Here is an 18411-nt window from a genome sequence, read left to right on the forward strand (position 1 = left end):
AGATATTGATATAAAAGCTGAGCATCATTTTCCAAGATGATTCGAAACTGTGCTCGTCCGCTCATTTGTATATATTTTTATTACCCTATTTATTTTGTTAATGAGATGTACATCCCCTTGGTTCTATTTATTGCTATTGTTTTTGTCTGTCTCCCCCGATTAGACTGTAAGCCCATCAATGGGCAGGTATTGTCTCTATCTGTTGCCGAATTGTACATTCCAGGCGCTTAGTACAGTGCTCTGCACATCGTAAGCGCTCAGTAAATACTATTGAATGAATGAATGAGTCTTATTTATTCCCTAAAAATAAGAAATTTATTCTTATTTGGTCCTCCCTGGGTTTGGAAGAGGTGGTGAACGGTCCTTAGTTAGAAGCCAGCAGAGCCTTCTCAGGGTTCTAAGGGTTGTTAAAGGAAGCCTTCCGGCATCCAGCATCTTGGGGCTCCAGGGAAGGCGGAAGACTCAGGAGCTGTGGCCTCAAGGGAGCGGTGAGTCAGGTGTGACTCCATTTCTTCTGACTCCCAGGCCCATGCTGCTTCTTGAAAATGGTGATTACGGTCTTTTAAGTATTCTGGCTTTTCCATACGTTGAGCTCGTAAAGATAATATTCCGCAGGATTATTATCAAGTTCGGGTGGTTTCCATTTTGTACCACTTCAACTGCCGAGGTTACCCCTTCATATATCAGGATTAAGGTCACCTCTCTACAGTTTGGCCAGTCGCCTATGACTGGAGAAGACCGGGTGGAAAACGTGCTCAGGATTTCATTATAATGTTCTTGACATCAATCAATAAATCGGTGGTATTTATTGAGCACTTACTATGTGCAGAGCACTGTAGCAAGGCTCAGGAGAGTACGGTAAAACAGAGTTGGTAGAAATGGTCTCTGCCCACAACGAGCTTCAGTATCGAATCTTCCCAAATATACGAATTCATTGTTACTCATTTAGTTGGAGTGTAAGGTTTTTGTGGGCAGGGAATGTGTCGCTTTTTATTCTGTATTTTCCAAGTGCCCAGTTGGATGCACAGAAAGCAAGTTGGTTACTCAATAGAAGCAGCATGGTGTAGTGGGTAGAGCACGGGCCTGGGAGTCAGAAGGTTAGGGGTTCTAATCCCGGCTCCGCCACTTGTCTGCTGTGTGACCTTGGGCAAGTCACTTCACTCTCTGGGCCTCAGTTTCACCATCTGTATAATGGGGATTGAAACTGTGAGCCCTACGAGGGACAGGGACTCTGCCCAATCTGATTTTCTGGTATTTACCCCAGTGCTTAGTACAGTGCCTGGCACATAGTAAACGCTTAACAAATCAGGATCTGCAGGATCATCTTCCTGCAGAAACGCTCTGGGCGTGTCCCTCCCCTCCTTAAAATCCTCCAGTGGTTGCCTATCAACCTCTGCACAAAACAAAAACTCCTCACTCTTGGCTTCAAAGCTCTCCATCACCTTGCCCCCTCCTACCTCTCCTCCCTTCTCTCTTTCTACTGCCCATCCCGCACGCTCCGCTCCTCTGCCGCTTACCTCCTCCACATCCCCCATTCATGCCTATGCCGGCGTCGACCCCTGGGCCACGTCCTCCCACTGCCCTGGACTGCCCTCCCTCCTCATCTCCTCCAAACTAACTCTCTTCCCCTCTTCAAAGCCCTACTGAGAGCTCACCTCCTCCAAGAGACCTTCCCAGAATGAGCTTCCCCTTGTCCCTCTGCTCCCTCCCTGCCCCCCTCCTTCACCTCCCCTCAGCTAAGCTCCCTTTCCCCCCTTTCCCTCTGCTCCTCCCCCTCTCCCTTCCCCTCCCCTCAGCACTGTACTCAATTGTATATATTTTTATTATCCTATTTATTTAATACTCCATTTATTTTGTTAATGAGGTGTACATCCCCTTGATTCTATTTATTGTGATTAAGTTGTTTTGTTTTTGTCCGTCTGTCTCCCCCGATTAGACTGTAAGCCCGTCGATGGGCAGGGATTGTCTCTATCTGTTCCCGAATTGTACATTCCAAGCGCTTAATACAGTGTTCTGCACACAGTAAGCACTCAATAAATACTATTGAATGAATGAATAAATAATAAATACCATCATTATTATTGTTATTATTATGCTGTGACTACTACCCGTCGGGAGCAACATGGCCTAGTAGAAAGTGATTGTGAGAGTGCATTAAAGAAGCAGCATGGCCTGTGGATAGGGTCTGGCCCGGGGAATCAGAGGAACTGGGTTCTAATCCTGACTCTGCCACTTCTCTGCTATGACCTTGTGCAAGTCACTTCACTTCTCTGTACCTCAGTTATCTCATCTGAAAAATGGGTATTAAGACTGGGAGCCTTATGTGGGGCATAGACTGCACCTATCTGATGACTTTTTATCTATCCCAGTGCTTCATATGGTCCTTGCATATTAAAAAAAAATCCTTGGATCTGTTCATCTTTGATACCACAGGTTTGATCTTGTGTTTCCTGGCTTGAACTCCATATTTCACCAGAGATTAAGTTTGCCTTCTTGTTGTGTCACAATTATGAGGAGTTGCGAGTTGGTCTTAATTCATTTCCTATTTAGATGGAAGTCATTCATTTCTTTAAATAGGAATAATTTTTACCAAACCAGTCTTGGCAAATATCAGATCACTCTTTTCCACACTCGAAGTCTTGATAGCTGCCAGGTAGACGGTGTCTTTAATAAACGCCCATTTGCTGTTAGTCATAGCTGGAATTTCTTGTTCTAACATGGCTGCCCCGAAGTGGTCACTGTCGCCAAATGCTTCGCCGATTCCTTTCGTTTCCCTGAACCTGATATGTAGGATGCTTCCCTTATAGGTTGTGAGCCCATTGAGGGCAGGGTTAATTTTGACCTGTATGCTCTTTCACAGTGCTTAGTACAGCGCTCTGCACACAGCAAGAGCTTAATAAATGCTATCGTTACTACTCTTTTTATTATCTTTTGAAAAATGGAGAAGCAGCATGCCTCAGTGGAAATAGCCCGGGGTTGGGAGTCAGAGGTCATGGGTTCGAATCCCAAGCTCTGCCACTTGGCAGCTGTGTGACTGTGGGCAAGTCACTTAATTTCTCCTGTGCCTCAGTTACCTCATCTGTAAAATGGGGATTAACTGTGAGCCTCACGTGGGACAACCTGATTACCCTGTATCTCCCCCAGTGCTTAGAACAGTGCTCTGCTCATAGTAAGCACTTAACAAATATCAACATTATTATTATTATTATTATTACTGTTAACTTGTCCGACACACCTGAACATTTGGTCGGCCCAAAACCTGTTTCCTCACATGGCAGTTGTAACTTGGAAGTGTTTCACATCCCACGGATGGCACCGATTTTATGTAGGATGCCCATTTACCCGTTTCTCATTCTTGATTCTTCTTTTCTTTCACTAAAAAGCTGAGCAGACATGAGGCCTGGAATACATGACAAGTAATTTTGACTCCTTTATTAAAGAGGAAGGTGGAAAGCAGTAGATATTCAATAATGATGACAGCAGGAATAGAAAGACAGTCTAAGAAAAAAATAAGAGGAGGGAGGAAGTTTTTAAAAGGAGCCAATGCTGCCTCCCCTAGACAACTGTCCAGATTTAGATCCGTTCTGGGGAATCTTACTTCCCGTTATTTCTGGTCTCACAGCTTGGCCCAGACACAAATATTTGGGCAAGGTGCAAATTCTGAGATCAATCAATCATTCGAAGTCTTTATTGAATGTCTTCTGAGGGTGAATCACTGGTCCCCCACTAGAATCTTAACTCCTTGTGAGCAGGGGATGTGTCAGTTCCTTGTTTTGCTATCTAGGTAATGAAGAATAGAAATATGTTGTGCAAGCACCAGGTAACACAATGAAGAATGGAAAACAATTGAGAATCTATTCTTTTGCCATTTCTGGCATGTACCATTCTCAGTTTCTAAGAAAGATTGACTATGGATCCAGTAACGTGGCTAATTTTTTTTCATCGAGAAAATAGTTTAATAAAAACAATAGTAGCATTGTAATGTAGATTCATTTTTCAAGCTCAAAAATACTCCAGTGTAATTCTTGTCAGCTGAAAGATCAGGTACTTGATGGAATCCTGAACTGCTGGCTAGGAGGGTCAAATGGTATTCCTCTGCCTGTTCATTAAAGTGGTTCGTCACATGAACATTGAGCTGGTTAAGTGCATTTTCTTGAATTGATTAGCCTATTGCAGATTGGATTTTTTTTTTTGAAGAACACAGAACTGATTATTTGTAGGAAGCCCTAACATTCTTTAAAGGTAGAATAACATATCTGAAGGATTTGCTATTATTAACAAAATAAGAATTTCTTCTATTCCAGAAAAATTATGTGGGAGTAAATTTGCTACTAAAATTAGAAGCTGGAACTAGTACGCCAGCAGTGTAAACTGGAATTTTACAGAAGGGTGGAATTTGTTAGTTCAGATCAGGATGCTGCAGTTCAGAGTATACAAATCTTATTCTGTTGGACGTGCTTTCCCAAATTTTGATTCACTTTACGTACTGGCTGCCAGTGCCAGCCTATTTGGATGTATTGCTGGAAATATCATGTAAGCATGGAGGTGTCATCTGTGTAAAAAGAAAACTAGGTGAATAAGAGAGAGTGTAAGCCAAAATAGTTTTCTTTGGCTAACAAAGCAAATTACTGTGTTTGAAAAAAGCAAATAAGCTTTTAAGAACAAAAATCGGCTCTAAGGAACGAAAGTGCTCCTTATGCCAATCTTTTTCTACACTTTCCCTTTGTGTTTCTACTTCCTCTCCTCCTCCCTTTCTCCCCTCCCCAGACGGGACCAGATCACATCCCAATGGGGCCAGAACAGAGAAAACCTGTTTGCCCCAATCCAGACCAAAGTTTCTCTTGGCCCTCCATCGCAGAAAGCATGTAGCCTTGGTTTCAGGAGCCGGTTCCCCTATCTGCTACTCTCAGATGTGTTTGTCAAAGTGCGGGGAAAGGAGGAGGAGCTGCCTGTGGACCAGAAAAGGGAAACCCATGAGGCTTCAAGACAATGTACCCTTCAGCCCAGGAATTAAAGTGACCCTGGTACCAGGGGCTTCTGTCACTTTGAGAAATTGGACTCCAAAAAACTCTTTTATTGCAGATCTCAAATGATGGCAGCCAGATTTTCCACTGAGCCATTCAAAAATATTCTGAATTTGTATTGGGGAAAAAATACGTATTTTGGCATTTTTATAGTGATATTCATTTTATGAAATGTAAAATTTGTGAAGGTGGCCTGACCCTCCAAGTATTTTCCTCCCTCTTCCCAACCAGTTTCTTGTGGTTAAAAAGAACACTCTGGGTCATTTGTTTTTTAAAACACATCTCCTAGCAATTTAGCAGTGAAAGCAAGCATTGTTTCTTGTTTGTTCTTCCCTTTCCCCATCTGCTGGTTCTAGCCGCACCTGAAGGGAGGTGTATATGAGGTGTCCATCCCCTTGATTCTATTTATTGCGATTAAGTTGTCTTGTTTTTGTCCGTCTGTCTCTCCCGATTAGGCTGTAAGCCCGTCAATGGGCAGGGATTGTCTGTATCTGTTGCCGAATTGTCCATTCCAAGTGCTTAGTACAATGCTCTGCACATAGTAAGTGCTCGATAAATACTATTGAATGAATGAATTAATTTTATGGTTTTAGCTCAGTCGAGTCACCAAAACGTTAGTTCCGCGGCCTGAATAGATCTCGTAACTATCAGTGATGGAAATGTTGTGAAGAGAAATCTTCCACAGTTAAAACTTTTATTTTCTTCACCACGTTCCATTTTAGGTCAAAAGACGTGTCTTCATTTGCACGGCATCTTTCCGTACCTCTACGTGCCGTACGATGGCTACGGACAGCAGCCAGACAGCTATCTTCGACAGGTGGCGTTCAGTATTGACAGAGCACTTAATGTGGCTTTAGGCAACCCGTCTTCTACTGTTCAGCATGTGTTCAAAGTATCCTTAGTATCTGGAATGTAAGTATACGACTCAACTCCCTTTTTGCACGCCTTTCATCTTTGTGCTATTGCATCGCCAGACGAGGAAACGCAAGTTGTCACTTGCATGGGTGTTACTTGGTTATTTTCCCTTTTCTCAGCACGCCAAGTTCTATCACTGCTACTCTTACCGTGGAAGAGTCCTCTCTCTCTCTGTGGTCTCGTGAGTCCACCGAAATGTGGAGGAGAGAAAGGCAATTTATGTCATCCTTGCAGAAGGCCACCCAGGTGACAGAGGTGGAAACAGTCGCCACTTTTCTTTTGAATTGCCAGCGTAGTTGCCGCGGCCCCTGAAAGTGGATGGACGATGACACTGGTCTCCGCTCCTATCTGCATCACCTGTCTGCTTCCGGCGGGCCCGGCAAAAGCTTTCCTATTTACATCATGGGCGAAAGATGTCGTCGTGGGCAGGGAACGTGTCTGCTTATCGTTATAGTGTACTCTCCCAAGCTCTCAGTACAGTGCTCTGCACACAGTAAGAGCTCAATAAATACGACTGAATGAAGGAGCTCTACCCGGTCCTGTGACATCAATACTTGTGGTAGAATAGGGCAGAACTACTATCTTGCTCTGTACATTTCAAAGCTTCTGCCAGACCCTTGGCAGTCGAAGTCTGCCCGGTATAAAAAGTGAGTTTGTCGTGATGTGACCGGCAAATCGGGTCGGGTCGAGGCTTTGGCCTGTACAGAGCTGTATTTGAAGTTATTAGAAGCCTAGTCCTGTTAGATGTTTGAAATGTTTTCCTTTTTCCTCCCCTCTCCTCCCTCAATCAATATTTCCCTTGTTTCCTCTCTTCTCTTCCCTTCTCCTCACCATTTGTTTTAGAGATTTCTTCATTCACTGCTGTCAGCTGTCTTCGAATATTAACACTGAGCAGCCGGAGTTTGGGAGTTTTTCTGAAGCAGCCCCTCCTGTCCTGCAGTAACTGTAGGCCAGATCTCCACTAGAGAGTAACTCAGGCTTAGACTGTAAGCTCCAGACTGTAAACTTGTCCCTCTAGACTGTACGCTCGTTGTGGACAGGGAATTTGCATGTTTTAATGTACTTTCCCGAGTGCTTAGGGCAGTGCTCTGCGCACAGTAAACAGTAAATACAGCGGACTGACTGATCTAGGCAGTGATCCCAAGGGAGAAGCAGTGAGCAATTTCCTATTATTGATCTCCGGCTGCTGTGCGTGCCACCAAACTGTAAGAGACTCAGTCTTGCACCTCTACACTCCAGGCTGGTTCCAAGGCTCCTAGAATTGCTTAAGAATTGCTTGAGAAGCAGCGTGGCTTAGTGGAAAGAGCCTGGACGTGGGAGTCACAGGTCATGGGTTCTAATCCCACCTCCCACCACTTGTCAGCTGTCTGACTTTGGACAAGTCGTTTCACTTCTCTGTGCCTCAGTTACCTCGTCTGTAAAATGGGGATTAAGACTGTGAGCCCCACGTGAGACAACCTGATTACTTTTTATCTACTCTAGCGCCTGGGACAGTGCTTGGCACATAGTAAGTGCTTAACAGATGCCATCGTTATTATTAAGTGTGTAGGTTTAGGCCCAGGTGGGCCTCAGAACCCCAAGAACTAATGCTGGAAATTTCCAAGCCTTGAGAATACGAAGATGCATAGCAGTTGGTCCTGGGGTCTATCCTGTAGGGCTGGGGGTCTGTTCAGAGACGACCTGGATGGAATGAACAAAACCTGTTGCAACTTGGGAGAGGCTTCAGAACAGACCCACCTCCGCAGGTTCCTGACCCCTTGTTCTGTGGGAAAAAAACCCTATTTGAAAAACTCTTATTCCAGGGGGCTCGGGGATATTACGTTTTTTATTGAGCCCCAGTATACAAGCATTCTTCCCAATTTAAAAGAAACGATCCCAATTCTAGCCTTGTGATTGCTAGTGCTGTACTGAGACTGCCTTTCAGTAGTGTTCTGTCCATTCAGACTGCTATCACACTGATCCAAGCACTTACCATATCCCTCTTTGGCTACTGCATCAGCCTCCTCACTGACCTCCCTGCCTCCTGTCGCTCCCCACGCCAGTCCTTACTTCCCTCTGCTGACTGGATCATTTTTCTGTGAAATTGTTAAGCCCGTGTCTCCCCACTCCTCAAGAACGGTGGTGGTTGTCCATCCATCTCTGCATCAAACCGAAACTCCTTGCTGTTGGCTTTAAACCACTCAACGAGCGCTACGTAGCCTCCCTGATTTCCTGCTACAACCTAACCCGCATATCTCTCTCCTTGAATGCCAGCTTACTGACCGTACCTCAATCTCATCTATCTCACCGTGACCCCTTGCCCATGTCCTCCCTCTGATCTGCAACTGCCTTCCCCTTCATATCTGACCGACCCCTATTCTTCTCACCTTCAAAGCCATATTAAAATCACATCTCCTCCAGGAGACCTTCCCTGATTAAGTCTTCATTTCCCCTTCTCCCTCTCCCTTTTGTGCCACCTGAGCACTTTGGTCCCTTTAAAGCACTTTATATTCACCCCACCCTCAGCTGTATAGGACGTACGTTCCTATCTGTAATTTATTTTCATCCTTCTCTCCCTTTAGACTATAAGCTCCTTATTTTGTTATATTGTAGTTTCCCAAGCACTTAGTACAGTGCTCTATACACAGTAAATACGATCGATTTCAAAATATTTGTTAAGCACATATGAATGCACCAGTCCCCATACTAAGCACTGGGGTAGATCTAAGATAATTGGGTTGGTCCCAGTCCCCATTCCACAGTCTAAGTTTGTTTTGGGTTTTTTTTTTTAATGGTATTTGTTAAGCGCTTATTATGTGCCAGGCGCTGTGTGAAATGCTAGATTAGATACAAGATATTCAGGTTGGACGCAGTCCCCGTCCTACATAGGGCTCACAGTCTCAATCCCCATTTTACAGATGAAGTAAAGGAGGCACAGAGAAGCTGAGTGACTTGCCGTAGGTCACATAGCAGACAAGTGGAGGAGCCAGGATTAGAACCTGGGTCCTCTAACACCTAGACCCATGCTCTTTCCACTATTCCACACTGCCTTCTGGGTAGGGAACATGTCTCCCAACTCTGTTTTACTCTCCCAAGCTCTTAGGACCATTACTGTGTACCAAGTAAACACTCTATTTATAAATATGATTGATTGATATTTGTCTTACAACATGGAGAATATAGCTTGAAATAAAAGCCTTAGAACAGCTGTTGATTATCATTCAGATGACAGATCTTAAATTTTGCATAAACAGATATCTTTACCTGTCCAATTATGGGTGTGTTTTTGCAGGACCTCCTCTAGCCTGAGGCCCTGAGCTTCAGTCCCTAGAGCTTCAGGGTTAAGCCACTTTAGCTTCCACAACTACGTCAGAAGACACGGATTCTCATCCCAAGCTACCCAGTTGTATGATTAGTGTGTACACGGGAGTAAATCTCGCACCCCTTGGACATTGCAGTGGAGGTGGAGGGAACGATGTCTTTTTTTACACAAATTGCTCTGCTACTGGGTTTTATAAAACGATGGCAGCGATTGCATGAATGTAACAGAATTTATACCTTTATCCTTATGCACTGCCCATATGCCTTAAGGTATATTAAACAGTTTACGAGGCTCCATTTTTCAGGGTATTCCTAGAGAGGTCATAACATCGTCACAGAAAAATAACCATAAAATGAAGGAAATCCAGTTGTTTTAAATGGAGGACATCCTATTGCTCCACACAGTAAAACTAGTGCTCGTCCAAAAAAAAAATTTGAGTTTTGCTCACTCTGAGAAAAATTGAGAAAGATGTACAATTTATAAAGGCTTCCTTTAGGTCTAAATTGACCAAGAAAGTTTACCCTATCATATCAGCACATGGCTCAGAGTGCAAACTACCTCTGTTTCTGTCTCCTCTCTTGCTGTTGTGATTGTGGAAATGGTAAACTTCAGGTGAATTTTGCCACCAACCATTTCCATTTTTCACTGACCCAGAATCCCATCTCCAGCAGTACCTTCTTTTTCATTTCTTAATTTCTTCCCTAATCCTCTGGACAGCATGCAAGGGACATGGTAAATCCCTGATGTTTTTATGTGCATTCTCATTAAAGCGAAATTTGCGCTTCTCTAGTGCTGATTTATGTGCTGAGCACTGAATTGTGGGAATTAACGATCGAGTCGCCCATCAGGAATGACAGGTGAGCTCCTCGGTCCTGAGACTTCAGGATTGAAATACTGTGCTGAGAAACTGAGTCTAGCACAAGCGGTTTACACAGTGCGACTCTCTCTCTCATGACAGTCAGGTTTCCACTAGGGCACAGAGTGTAACAAGCAAGTAGTCAGGGGTTCAACATATTATGAGTTGGATGCCCAGTCTTCACCCATGGTAGCCAGCTCTGGGCAGGACCAGGACTAGACCCCCAAGTTTCCTGATTCCCAGAGCTGTGCTATCCACCAACTCATCCCACTTGGTGTGTCTGCTCTTTTCACTGGCTACTCCCCACCTCGTTCTCTTTGTTCTTCCCAAGCTTTGTTCCTCCCTCATTCTCGACTCAATCAACCAATCTGTGGTCTTTATTGAGTGCTTACTATGTCCAGAGCACTGTAGTAAGCACTTGGGAAAGCACAGTACAGAGTTAGTAGCTCTGACCCCTGACCACAAAGAGCTAACAGACCAGGGGGACAGATATGTTAAAATAAATTATATCTAGAGGAGATGGCAGTGAGTGATGATACACACATCAGTACTATGGGGCTGAGAGTGGGGTTAATGTCAAGTGCTTAAAGGACTCTCCCACCTCCAACTACTTGCTCACACTGTTTCTTCTTGCTATTTCAAAGCTTTTCTGCATTCTTGCCTCCTCCAGCAATCCTTCCCTAGTGGCCTTTCAGTACTCCAAGTCATACAGACCCATCTCCTACATGCAAATATTTTTATGCCTGCCTCCCCCATATTATGGAAGCTTCTCGTGGTTAGGGAACATGTCACTTCTTGGTTTTGTATTTCTCAACCACTTAGTTCAGCACACTGCACACGAGGGACGTGCAGATAAATACTGTGACTTTCTCTTGGACCCACAGGAAGGCTGAATGTGGGAGAAATGAAAACAACAAGGAATAAGAGAAGAGATGCAGATAAGGGCCTACTTTACTAAGAGAATCTGATGATTTATTCAGAAAGCAAGTGTGGATTCTGTAAGGCAGGCAACATTTAGTAGAGTCTTCATTAATGAACTATCCAAAGAGAGGAAAATAACAGCTCAACCACACTATTTTACTTCTAAATACAAGCTTTGCAGCTAGGCAGGGAGAAGGTTGATTAATATTATCCTTTGACAGGAGTGGATGGTGGGGAATGGGATTTGGGAAGATTCTAAGATTCTAAGAGATTCTCTTAGAGGAGTGGGGCCTAAATAATGCATTCTGTGAGCAATTAAAATACTTGTGATTTTTCTGTGTTTTTATATTTCAGGCCTTTTTATGGTTATCATGAAAAAGAAAGACACTTTATGAAGATCTATCTTTACAATCCTGCAATGGTGAAAAGGTACAGAAATAATGAGATTATAGTCTAGTGGCATAGCCTAGTAGTTAAACCCTCAAAGGAAAAGCTTTAGGGGAGCACAGATATAAATGTGAGACTCCAAGAAAGTCTTCCCTTCGTTGGATCAATTTTAGGGCCACTTATCGCTTCTGGGTTATGGTTAGACAACCAACAGCCATTCTGTATTTAAAGCCATCGAAGGAAGGTGTGGAATTAGGAATTCTGTGCAGGTTCCAGGTACAATTTCTGTGAAGGCCTCAGGTCCAAATTGGACTGGATCCAAATCAGAATTTAATTAATAACACAAATGGAAAGATCACAACAGAGCCAAGCGACCCTCAAGAGAACTCCGCTCTCCCCCCAGGGAGGTGGCAACTAAAAAGAAATTCAAAACACCCCCAGTATTTAAATCAAAAGAATTGAAATCCAATGCAGCAGACATCTGTGCAGACTGAAATGTAGAAATCTTTCAGGCAATTACAATGGAATCATTTTTTTAAATCCCCGATGCCTGTTAGGGAAATTCTGGTAGCCACACAGAAGTTGTAAAATAAGTTGTGAAATATTTGAATTGCGAATTACCCAACGATAATATTCCACGGTGATATAATAGAGTCTCCTCAGACCGCCTTCCAGGGGTAAGGAAAGGTTTTTTCTTAGACTGCAGAGATTTGTTCCTGGGGTAGCCGTCACGTATGTCTTCACAATTCAAAAAGCATCTGATAAGTCAAGTATCAGTCACCTACATACAACTCCAACCCTCATCTGCAAGATATCAAACCAAGACCTAGAGTAGAGGCTTAGATGAAACGCCCCCGTGAAAGTACCCCTTCCCTAGTTCCTAGGGGCTGCCAGGGCAGTAAAACCGAAACTGCTCTTTTACACCCCAGGAATTCTCAGTCACCAGCACTCCTTGCTGTTCTATTATCCTGAGCATCCCGGTTCCCTTGAAAAGTGTTTTTATCGATCATTCTTGATCTAAAGACTCTAGATTATCATTATTATTATTCTCACCACCGTTATTATTAGTCTATTAGTTCCTGTAAATTATTTCTTAAACTGAATGTTGGAATCAATTTTCCCCTGAGAACAATGTTATATATAGGGGATTGATATTTTTCCCAACATTATGCCGAATCATAGACTCAGTTTCAGCAGGTGATGTAGCTATGTACGTACTTAGAGTCGGAAGGGTTCCATGATGGACTGGGTGACGTTGACTTCTTCAGAAGGGTCGGTCCTCCTTGGTGCCCATACCTAGTGATCGAATAATTCCCCTTTTGCCTGCCTGACTGCTTTTCCTTTTCTCTGCTTTTTTCCTCCACCATCTTTAAACTCTGTCCCCCGCCACCCCAAGCTCCCAGTGTAGCCAAAAGGGGTGTATAATTACCATCCATTGTAACTCAGAGCAGCTTAAATTGAGGACTGCCTGTGTATATAGCTTTAAATATTTACACAAGCACTAAGATACTGGAAGGAGAGTGAATCTGGGATAGTAGATGGTTAATCAGCGAGGGCATCCTGGAGAAAGGGGGATTGTTTGTATGTGTTTTTAAATTTTGTAACTCATATTTTCTTTCACTAACCACCTAGAAGATATCAGCTTTTAATGTAATTTTCTATGTCAAATCTTTATTTTAGAATATGTGAGCTTTTGCAAAGTGGAGCCATAATGAATAAATTTTACCAGCCTCATGAAGCACATATTCCCTACCTCCTCCAACTCTTCATTGACTACAATCTGTATGGAATGAATTTAATAAACCTAGCTGCCATCAAGTTCCGAAAAGCAAGAAGGAAAAGTAAGCATGATTTTTTAAAATGAAATTTGTTAGTTGTAAAGTTATTGGACTTGTGTATTTAAATAGCTGGAACAAATGGAACAAGATATGAAAGATTTGAGGAGTCAATTTGTGGAAAATGTTTTTTCTCTGATTTTAGTTGCTGTGTATTATTTGGATGAAAGTCTTTTTTTTTTAATTTTTCAACTCCTGGAATGTGGGTAGAAAGATAAAGTTAAGCTATATTGATAAAATGTTGGATGATTCAGTTCTTAAAAGGTGCAGTTATGACAAATGAGAACATTTCCGCTGAACCATTAAAATAGCCACGATCTCTTTTGCAATTGAAACCATAAGCCAGTAACCATTTTATTCTTAGACTGTAAGCTCCTAGAGAGCATGGATTGTGTCTATGTATTCTATTATACTCTCCCAAGTGCTTAGAACAGTGTTCTGCACAGTGTAAATGCTCAATAGTGCTCTGTACACAGTAAGTGCTCAATAAATACGATTGAATGAATGAGTCCTAACAGTTATTTATCAGTCATTTATCCCTCTGCATCACCCAGACTTGCTCTCTTTATTTATCCCTCCCCCCAAGCCCCACAGCACTTAGGTACATATCTGTCATTTTATTTATTTATATTAATGTCTGTCTCCCCCTCTAGACTCTAAGCTCGTTGTGGGCAGGGAATGGGTCTGCTATATTGTTATATTGTACTCTTCCAAGTGTTTAATTACAGTGCTCTGCTCACAGTAAGTGTTCAATAAATACAATGGACTGACTGACTGACCGAAGACTGTAGGCAGAAAATAGGTGGTTCTTTTTATTGGTTTAAAAACACAGAGCCTTTCACTTGGTTCAAATATTTGAGATGCTTTCATTTTGAGATAAATGATTTTATTGAAATTTGTTCCAAAATTTTTGTAAAGCTTTGGGAGCTCTTATACCTTGAAATTTGCTCTAAATAATAAGCTAAAGGGGAAGAATAAATTTAAAATTTTCCTAAAAACCAGTTTATATAGCGTAAATACATAGAGAATATTTAGGTAACTTGAGAAAGGAGTGCACAAATTAGATCTCCTTATAGTGTTTTTAGATTTAGGTGTCATAATCCCCCGTTTTCTAAAGTAAACATGTAAAACCCAACATAATTCACAAAGTGACCATGGATTATTGGTCAACACACACAAAATTTAGCTTAACGGATTAATGGGCAAGTAGTTAAGAGATTTTCATCATTTGTGTTGGGTAATTTTAGAGAGAAAAATCATAGCCACCTCTAGACCGTAAACTTGTTGTGGACAGAGAACGTGTCTACCAACTCTGTTGTATTCTCCCAACTGCTCAGTATAGTGCTCTGCACACAGTAAGTGCTCAGTAAATACATTCATGATAGCCCTTGGATGAAATTTTGAAAAAGCATGGCTTAATACAAATATTTGCTCTTGTGGATCCATTGGTGAAGACCAACGGAGAGTAAAGCTTGGAGGAAGGAATATAAACAACCCTTGTTATGCTACTAATATTATCCTTCTAGCAGAAAGTGAAGATTTGAAGGGCTTATTATTACAAGTTAAGCAGCAGAGCAAAAAGATGGGCCTCCATTTTAAAGTCAAGAAAAAAAAAGATCATAACAACTGGAAGTTTTAACACATAGCAGATGAAGAGAAGTAGTTGACATTTTTTCTCTCCTGGGATTGGTAATCAATAAGAAAGAACTAGTAGTTAAGAAATACGCCCAAGTTTAATATTAGGAAGATAGTGGAAAAATTCATGAAATGTGTTGATGTAACAAATGCCACAAAAATACAAACTCAAATCTGTGGTGTTTCCAGTGACAAGGTATAAACCCCAAAGCTGGACAGTGAAAAACCAGGATAGAAAGAGCATCGATTCTTTTGAAATGTGGTGTTGGCTTAATTACGAATAGGTAACTTCAGAAAGAAATGCAAATTAGAAGAAGAGCAAATTAGCTCTTTTAGATTTTTAAAGCCAATGGCGAGGGGTTTTTGTTGGCAGAAGTGGATGGGCAACCCCTGGAGTTTCTTGAGGAGTTGGGAAACATGGGCTGAACATTTTTGAGGGAAAATGATTTGGGCAGCAGAATGGAGCATGGACTGGAGTGGGGAGAGACAGGCAGGGAGGTTTGCAAGGAGGCTGCTACAGTAATCGGGGATGGATAGGATAAATGCTTGCATTAATTTGGTAGCAGTTTGGAGAGGAAGGTGTGTCTGGGCAATGTTGTGAAGGTAGAATTGGCAGGATTTAGTGAGGGCTTGAATGTGTGGGTGGAACGAGAGAGTGGAGTCAATGCTAATTCCAACGTTTACAAGCTTGTGAGACAGGAAGGATGGTAGTGCCATCAACAGGGATGGAAAAGTGAGCAGGAGGACAGGGTTTGAGTGGGAAGATAAATCTCACCAGCACTTAATAATAATAAAGGCAACAAAATTTGAGGCAATCCAAATTGTTAAAAGAATTGTTTGTAGTACCTGTTGACTGGGTCAGCAGGATGCTGCTTCGTCTGTTGGTTCAAATATTCCTTTATCTGAAGAGTTATCTTGAGAAGGAGACCACAAAAGGGGCTCTAAATCTTTAGAGGTTACTCCCTCACTGACACTAGAGGACAGTTTCTTCGACTGGGACCTCTGAGTAAACATTAGATTGGTTTTCCCTCCCCTCTTTATCAGTAGGTCAGATTGCGTCTCAATTCTCCCCGGTTTCCGCTTTCTGTTATTGCCACTGCATCTGGAACTGATTGTGCATTCTCTTTTAGTTCAGGTAGCAAGAAAAAAGTGATGTTAAATTATGTTTTGAGTTTAATATACTATCTAATTGAATTTGTATTTTAGCTGAGGTTCCAAAACAAGTCTCTAGGAAATTGAGAACTTAATCAAATCAGTCACTCACTGGTATTTTTTTGAGCACTTATTGTGTGTAGACCACTGTACTAGGCGCTTGGAAGAGTATAGAAAAACAGAGTCAGTAGACCCATTCTCAGGTGTTTATAGTCTAGAAGCGGAGGCAAAATAAAATAGATTATGAATATGTGCATATTACAGAATACTTTGTGCAGAGAACTTTAGCACAGTGGAGTAATAACTCTGTTATCCCTGCTTTCAAGGGACTCACAATTTAGAAGAGAAAACACGTGAAAATGAATTACAGGTAGAGGGAAACAACAGGCAAGATATGTACAGTAACTGCACCTGGGGAGCGATCTAAGCTCTTAGGTGATGCAGAAGGCTGACAGGGCAATAGGTAGCAATATAGGGTGGGGAGATGAGAAATTAATCGGGAAAGTAGGTTGGAGGAGGTAAGATTTCAGAAGGGCCTTGAAGACTGGTGACTTGTGGTTTGCTGGAGGGAGTTCCAGGAAGAAGGAAGGCCACGATGAGCAAGTGGCTGGTGGCGAGAGAGACAAGATTTTGACACAGTGAATACATTGGCTTTAAGAGGAGCAAAGTGTGTGAGCTGCAAGGTAGCGGGGAGAAACCTGACTGAGTGTCTTTATGGTCAGTGGTCAGGAGTTCCTGCTTGCTGCAGAGGCAACCGTCGGAGGATTGGAGAGACATGTGCAGATGGAAGTTTTAGAAAAATGATCTGGGCAGCAGTGTGCAGTAGAGACTGAAGAGGGGAGAAACTGGATCCAAGAAGGTCTGTGAGGAGGCCGTTGCAATAGTCGAGACAGGATATTACAAATGATTAGATCAACGTGCTGGCGGTTGGAGTTCTGAGAGAATAGGGGATTCTGGAGATCTTGTGAAGGAAGAACCATCAGGATTTGTCAATTGAGAGAGGGGAGTCAAGGATAACCCTGGAGTCGCGGGCTTTGTTGCGATGTCGACAGTGCTGGAAAATTTAGGAAGAAGGCAGGCTTTGGGAGGGAAAATGAGGAGTTCACTTTTGGATATTATATCAGTGTCCTTCATTCCCCTTATCAGTGTGGCTTAGTGGAAATAATAATAATAATGGTATTTAAGTGCTTACTCTGTGCCAGGCATTAGTAAGTGCTGGGGTGGATCCAAGCAAATCGAGTTGGCCACAGTCCCTGTCTCACTTAGGGCTCACAGTTTCAATCCCCATTTTACAAATGAAGTCGCTGAGGCACAGAGAAGCCAAGTGAGTTGCCAAAGGTCACACAGCAGACAAGTGGCAGAGGCGGAACTAGAACCCATGACCTAAAGAGCATGGGTTTGGGAGTCAGAGGTCGTGGGTTCTAATCCCAGCTCTGCCACTTGTCAACTGTGTGACTCTGGACAAGTAACTTGACTTTTCTGAGCCTCAGTTACCTCATCTGTAAAGTGGAGATTAAGACCACATGGGACAACCTCATTACCTGTATCTTCCCCAGCGCTTAGAACAGTCCTTGGCACATAGTAAGCACTTAACAAATACCATCATTATTATTACTATTATTATTATTATCAGTCAAGCAATTGTATTTATTGAGTGCTTACTGTTTGTAGTGCATTTTACTAAGTGCTTAGGAGAGTACAGTGTAACAGAGTTGGTAGACACGTTCCCTACCCACAAAAAGCTTAGAGTTTAGAGTGGGAGACAGACATTAATATAAATAAATTATGGATATGTAGGTAAGTGCCGTGGGACTAAGGGAGGGGTGAAAAAAGAGTAAATGCAAGTACCAGGGCGATACAGAAAGGAGCGGGAGAAGAGAAAATGGGAAGTAAGGGAAGGCCTCTTGGAGGAGATGTGCCTTCAATAAGGATTTGAAGATGGAGAGAGTCATTGTCTGTTGGGAGTGTGATCCAGGCCAGGCAGGATGTGGGTGAGAGGTCGACAGCGAGATACATGAGATCGAGGTTCAGAGAGTATGTTGGCAGTAGAGGAGCGAAGTATGCGGGCTGGTTTGTAACAGGAGAACAGCAAAGTAAAGTAGGAGGGAGGAAAGTGATTATAAGGTCATCGTGGACAGAGAACATGTCTGCCAACACTGTTTTTTGGGGGGGTTTTTTAATGGTATCTCCCAGGCACTAAGTACTAAGCATTGGGGTGGATACAAGTTAATCAGGTTGGACGCAGTCCATGTCCCTTATGGAGTTCACAGTCTTAATCCCCATTTTACAGATGAGGTAATTGAGGCTCAGAGAAGTTAAATTACTTGCCCAAGGTCTCACAGCACAGAAGTGGTAGAGCCAGGATTAGTTAGTACCCTAGAGAAA

At 42.6% G+C, this 18411-nt stretch overlaps 1 protein-coding gene across 1 annotated transcript in view; it reads left to right on the top strand.

Moving 5' to 3' along the window:
* Positions 1–18411, top strand: part of REV3L (REV3 like, DNA directed polymerase zeta catalytic subunit) — a 211016-nt gene that overhangs the window by 80689 nt on the left and 111916 nt on the right. The window contains exons 2-4 of the mRNA XM_029047173.2: positions 5747–5936; positions 11372–11446; positions 13085–13245. Of these exons, the coding sequence (XP_028903006.1) occupies positions 5747–5936; positions 11372–11446; positions 13085–13245 (426 nt within the window). The remainder of the gene's footprint in view (positions 1–5746; positions 5937–11371; positions 11447–13084; positions 13246–18411) is intronic.

The sequence above is a fragment of the Ornithorhynchus anatinus genome, chromosome 19, assembly GCF_004115215.2.
Source record: "Ornithorhynchus anatinus isolate Pmale09 chromosome 19, mOrnAna1.pri.v4, whole genome shotgun sequence".
Taxonomy (NCBI): domain Eukaryota; kingdom Metazoa; phylum Chordata; class Mammalia; order Monotremata; family Ornithorhynchidae; genus Ornithorhynchus; species Ornithorhynchus anatinus.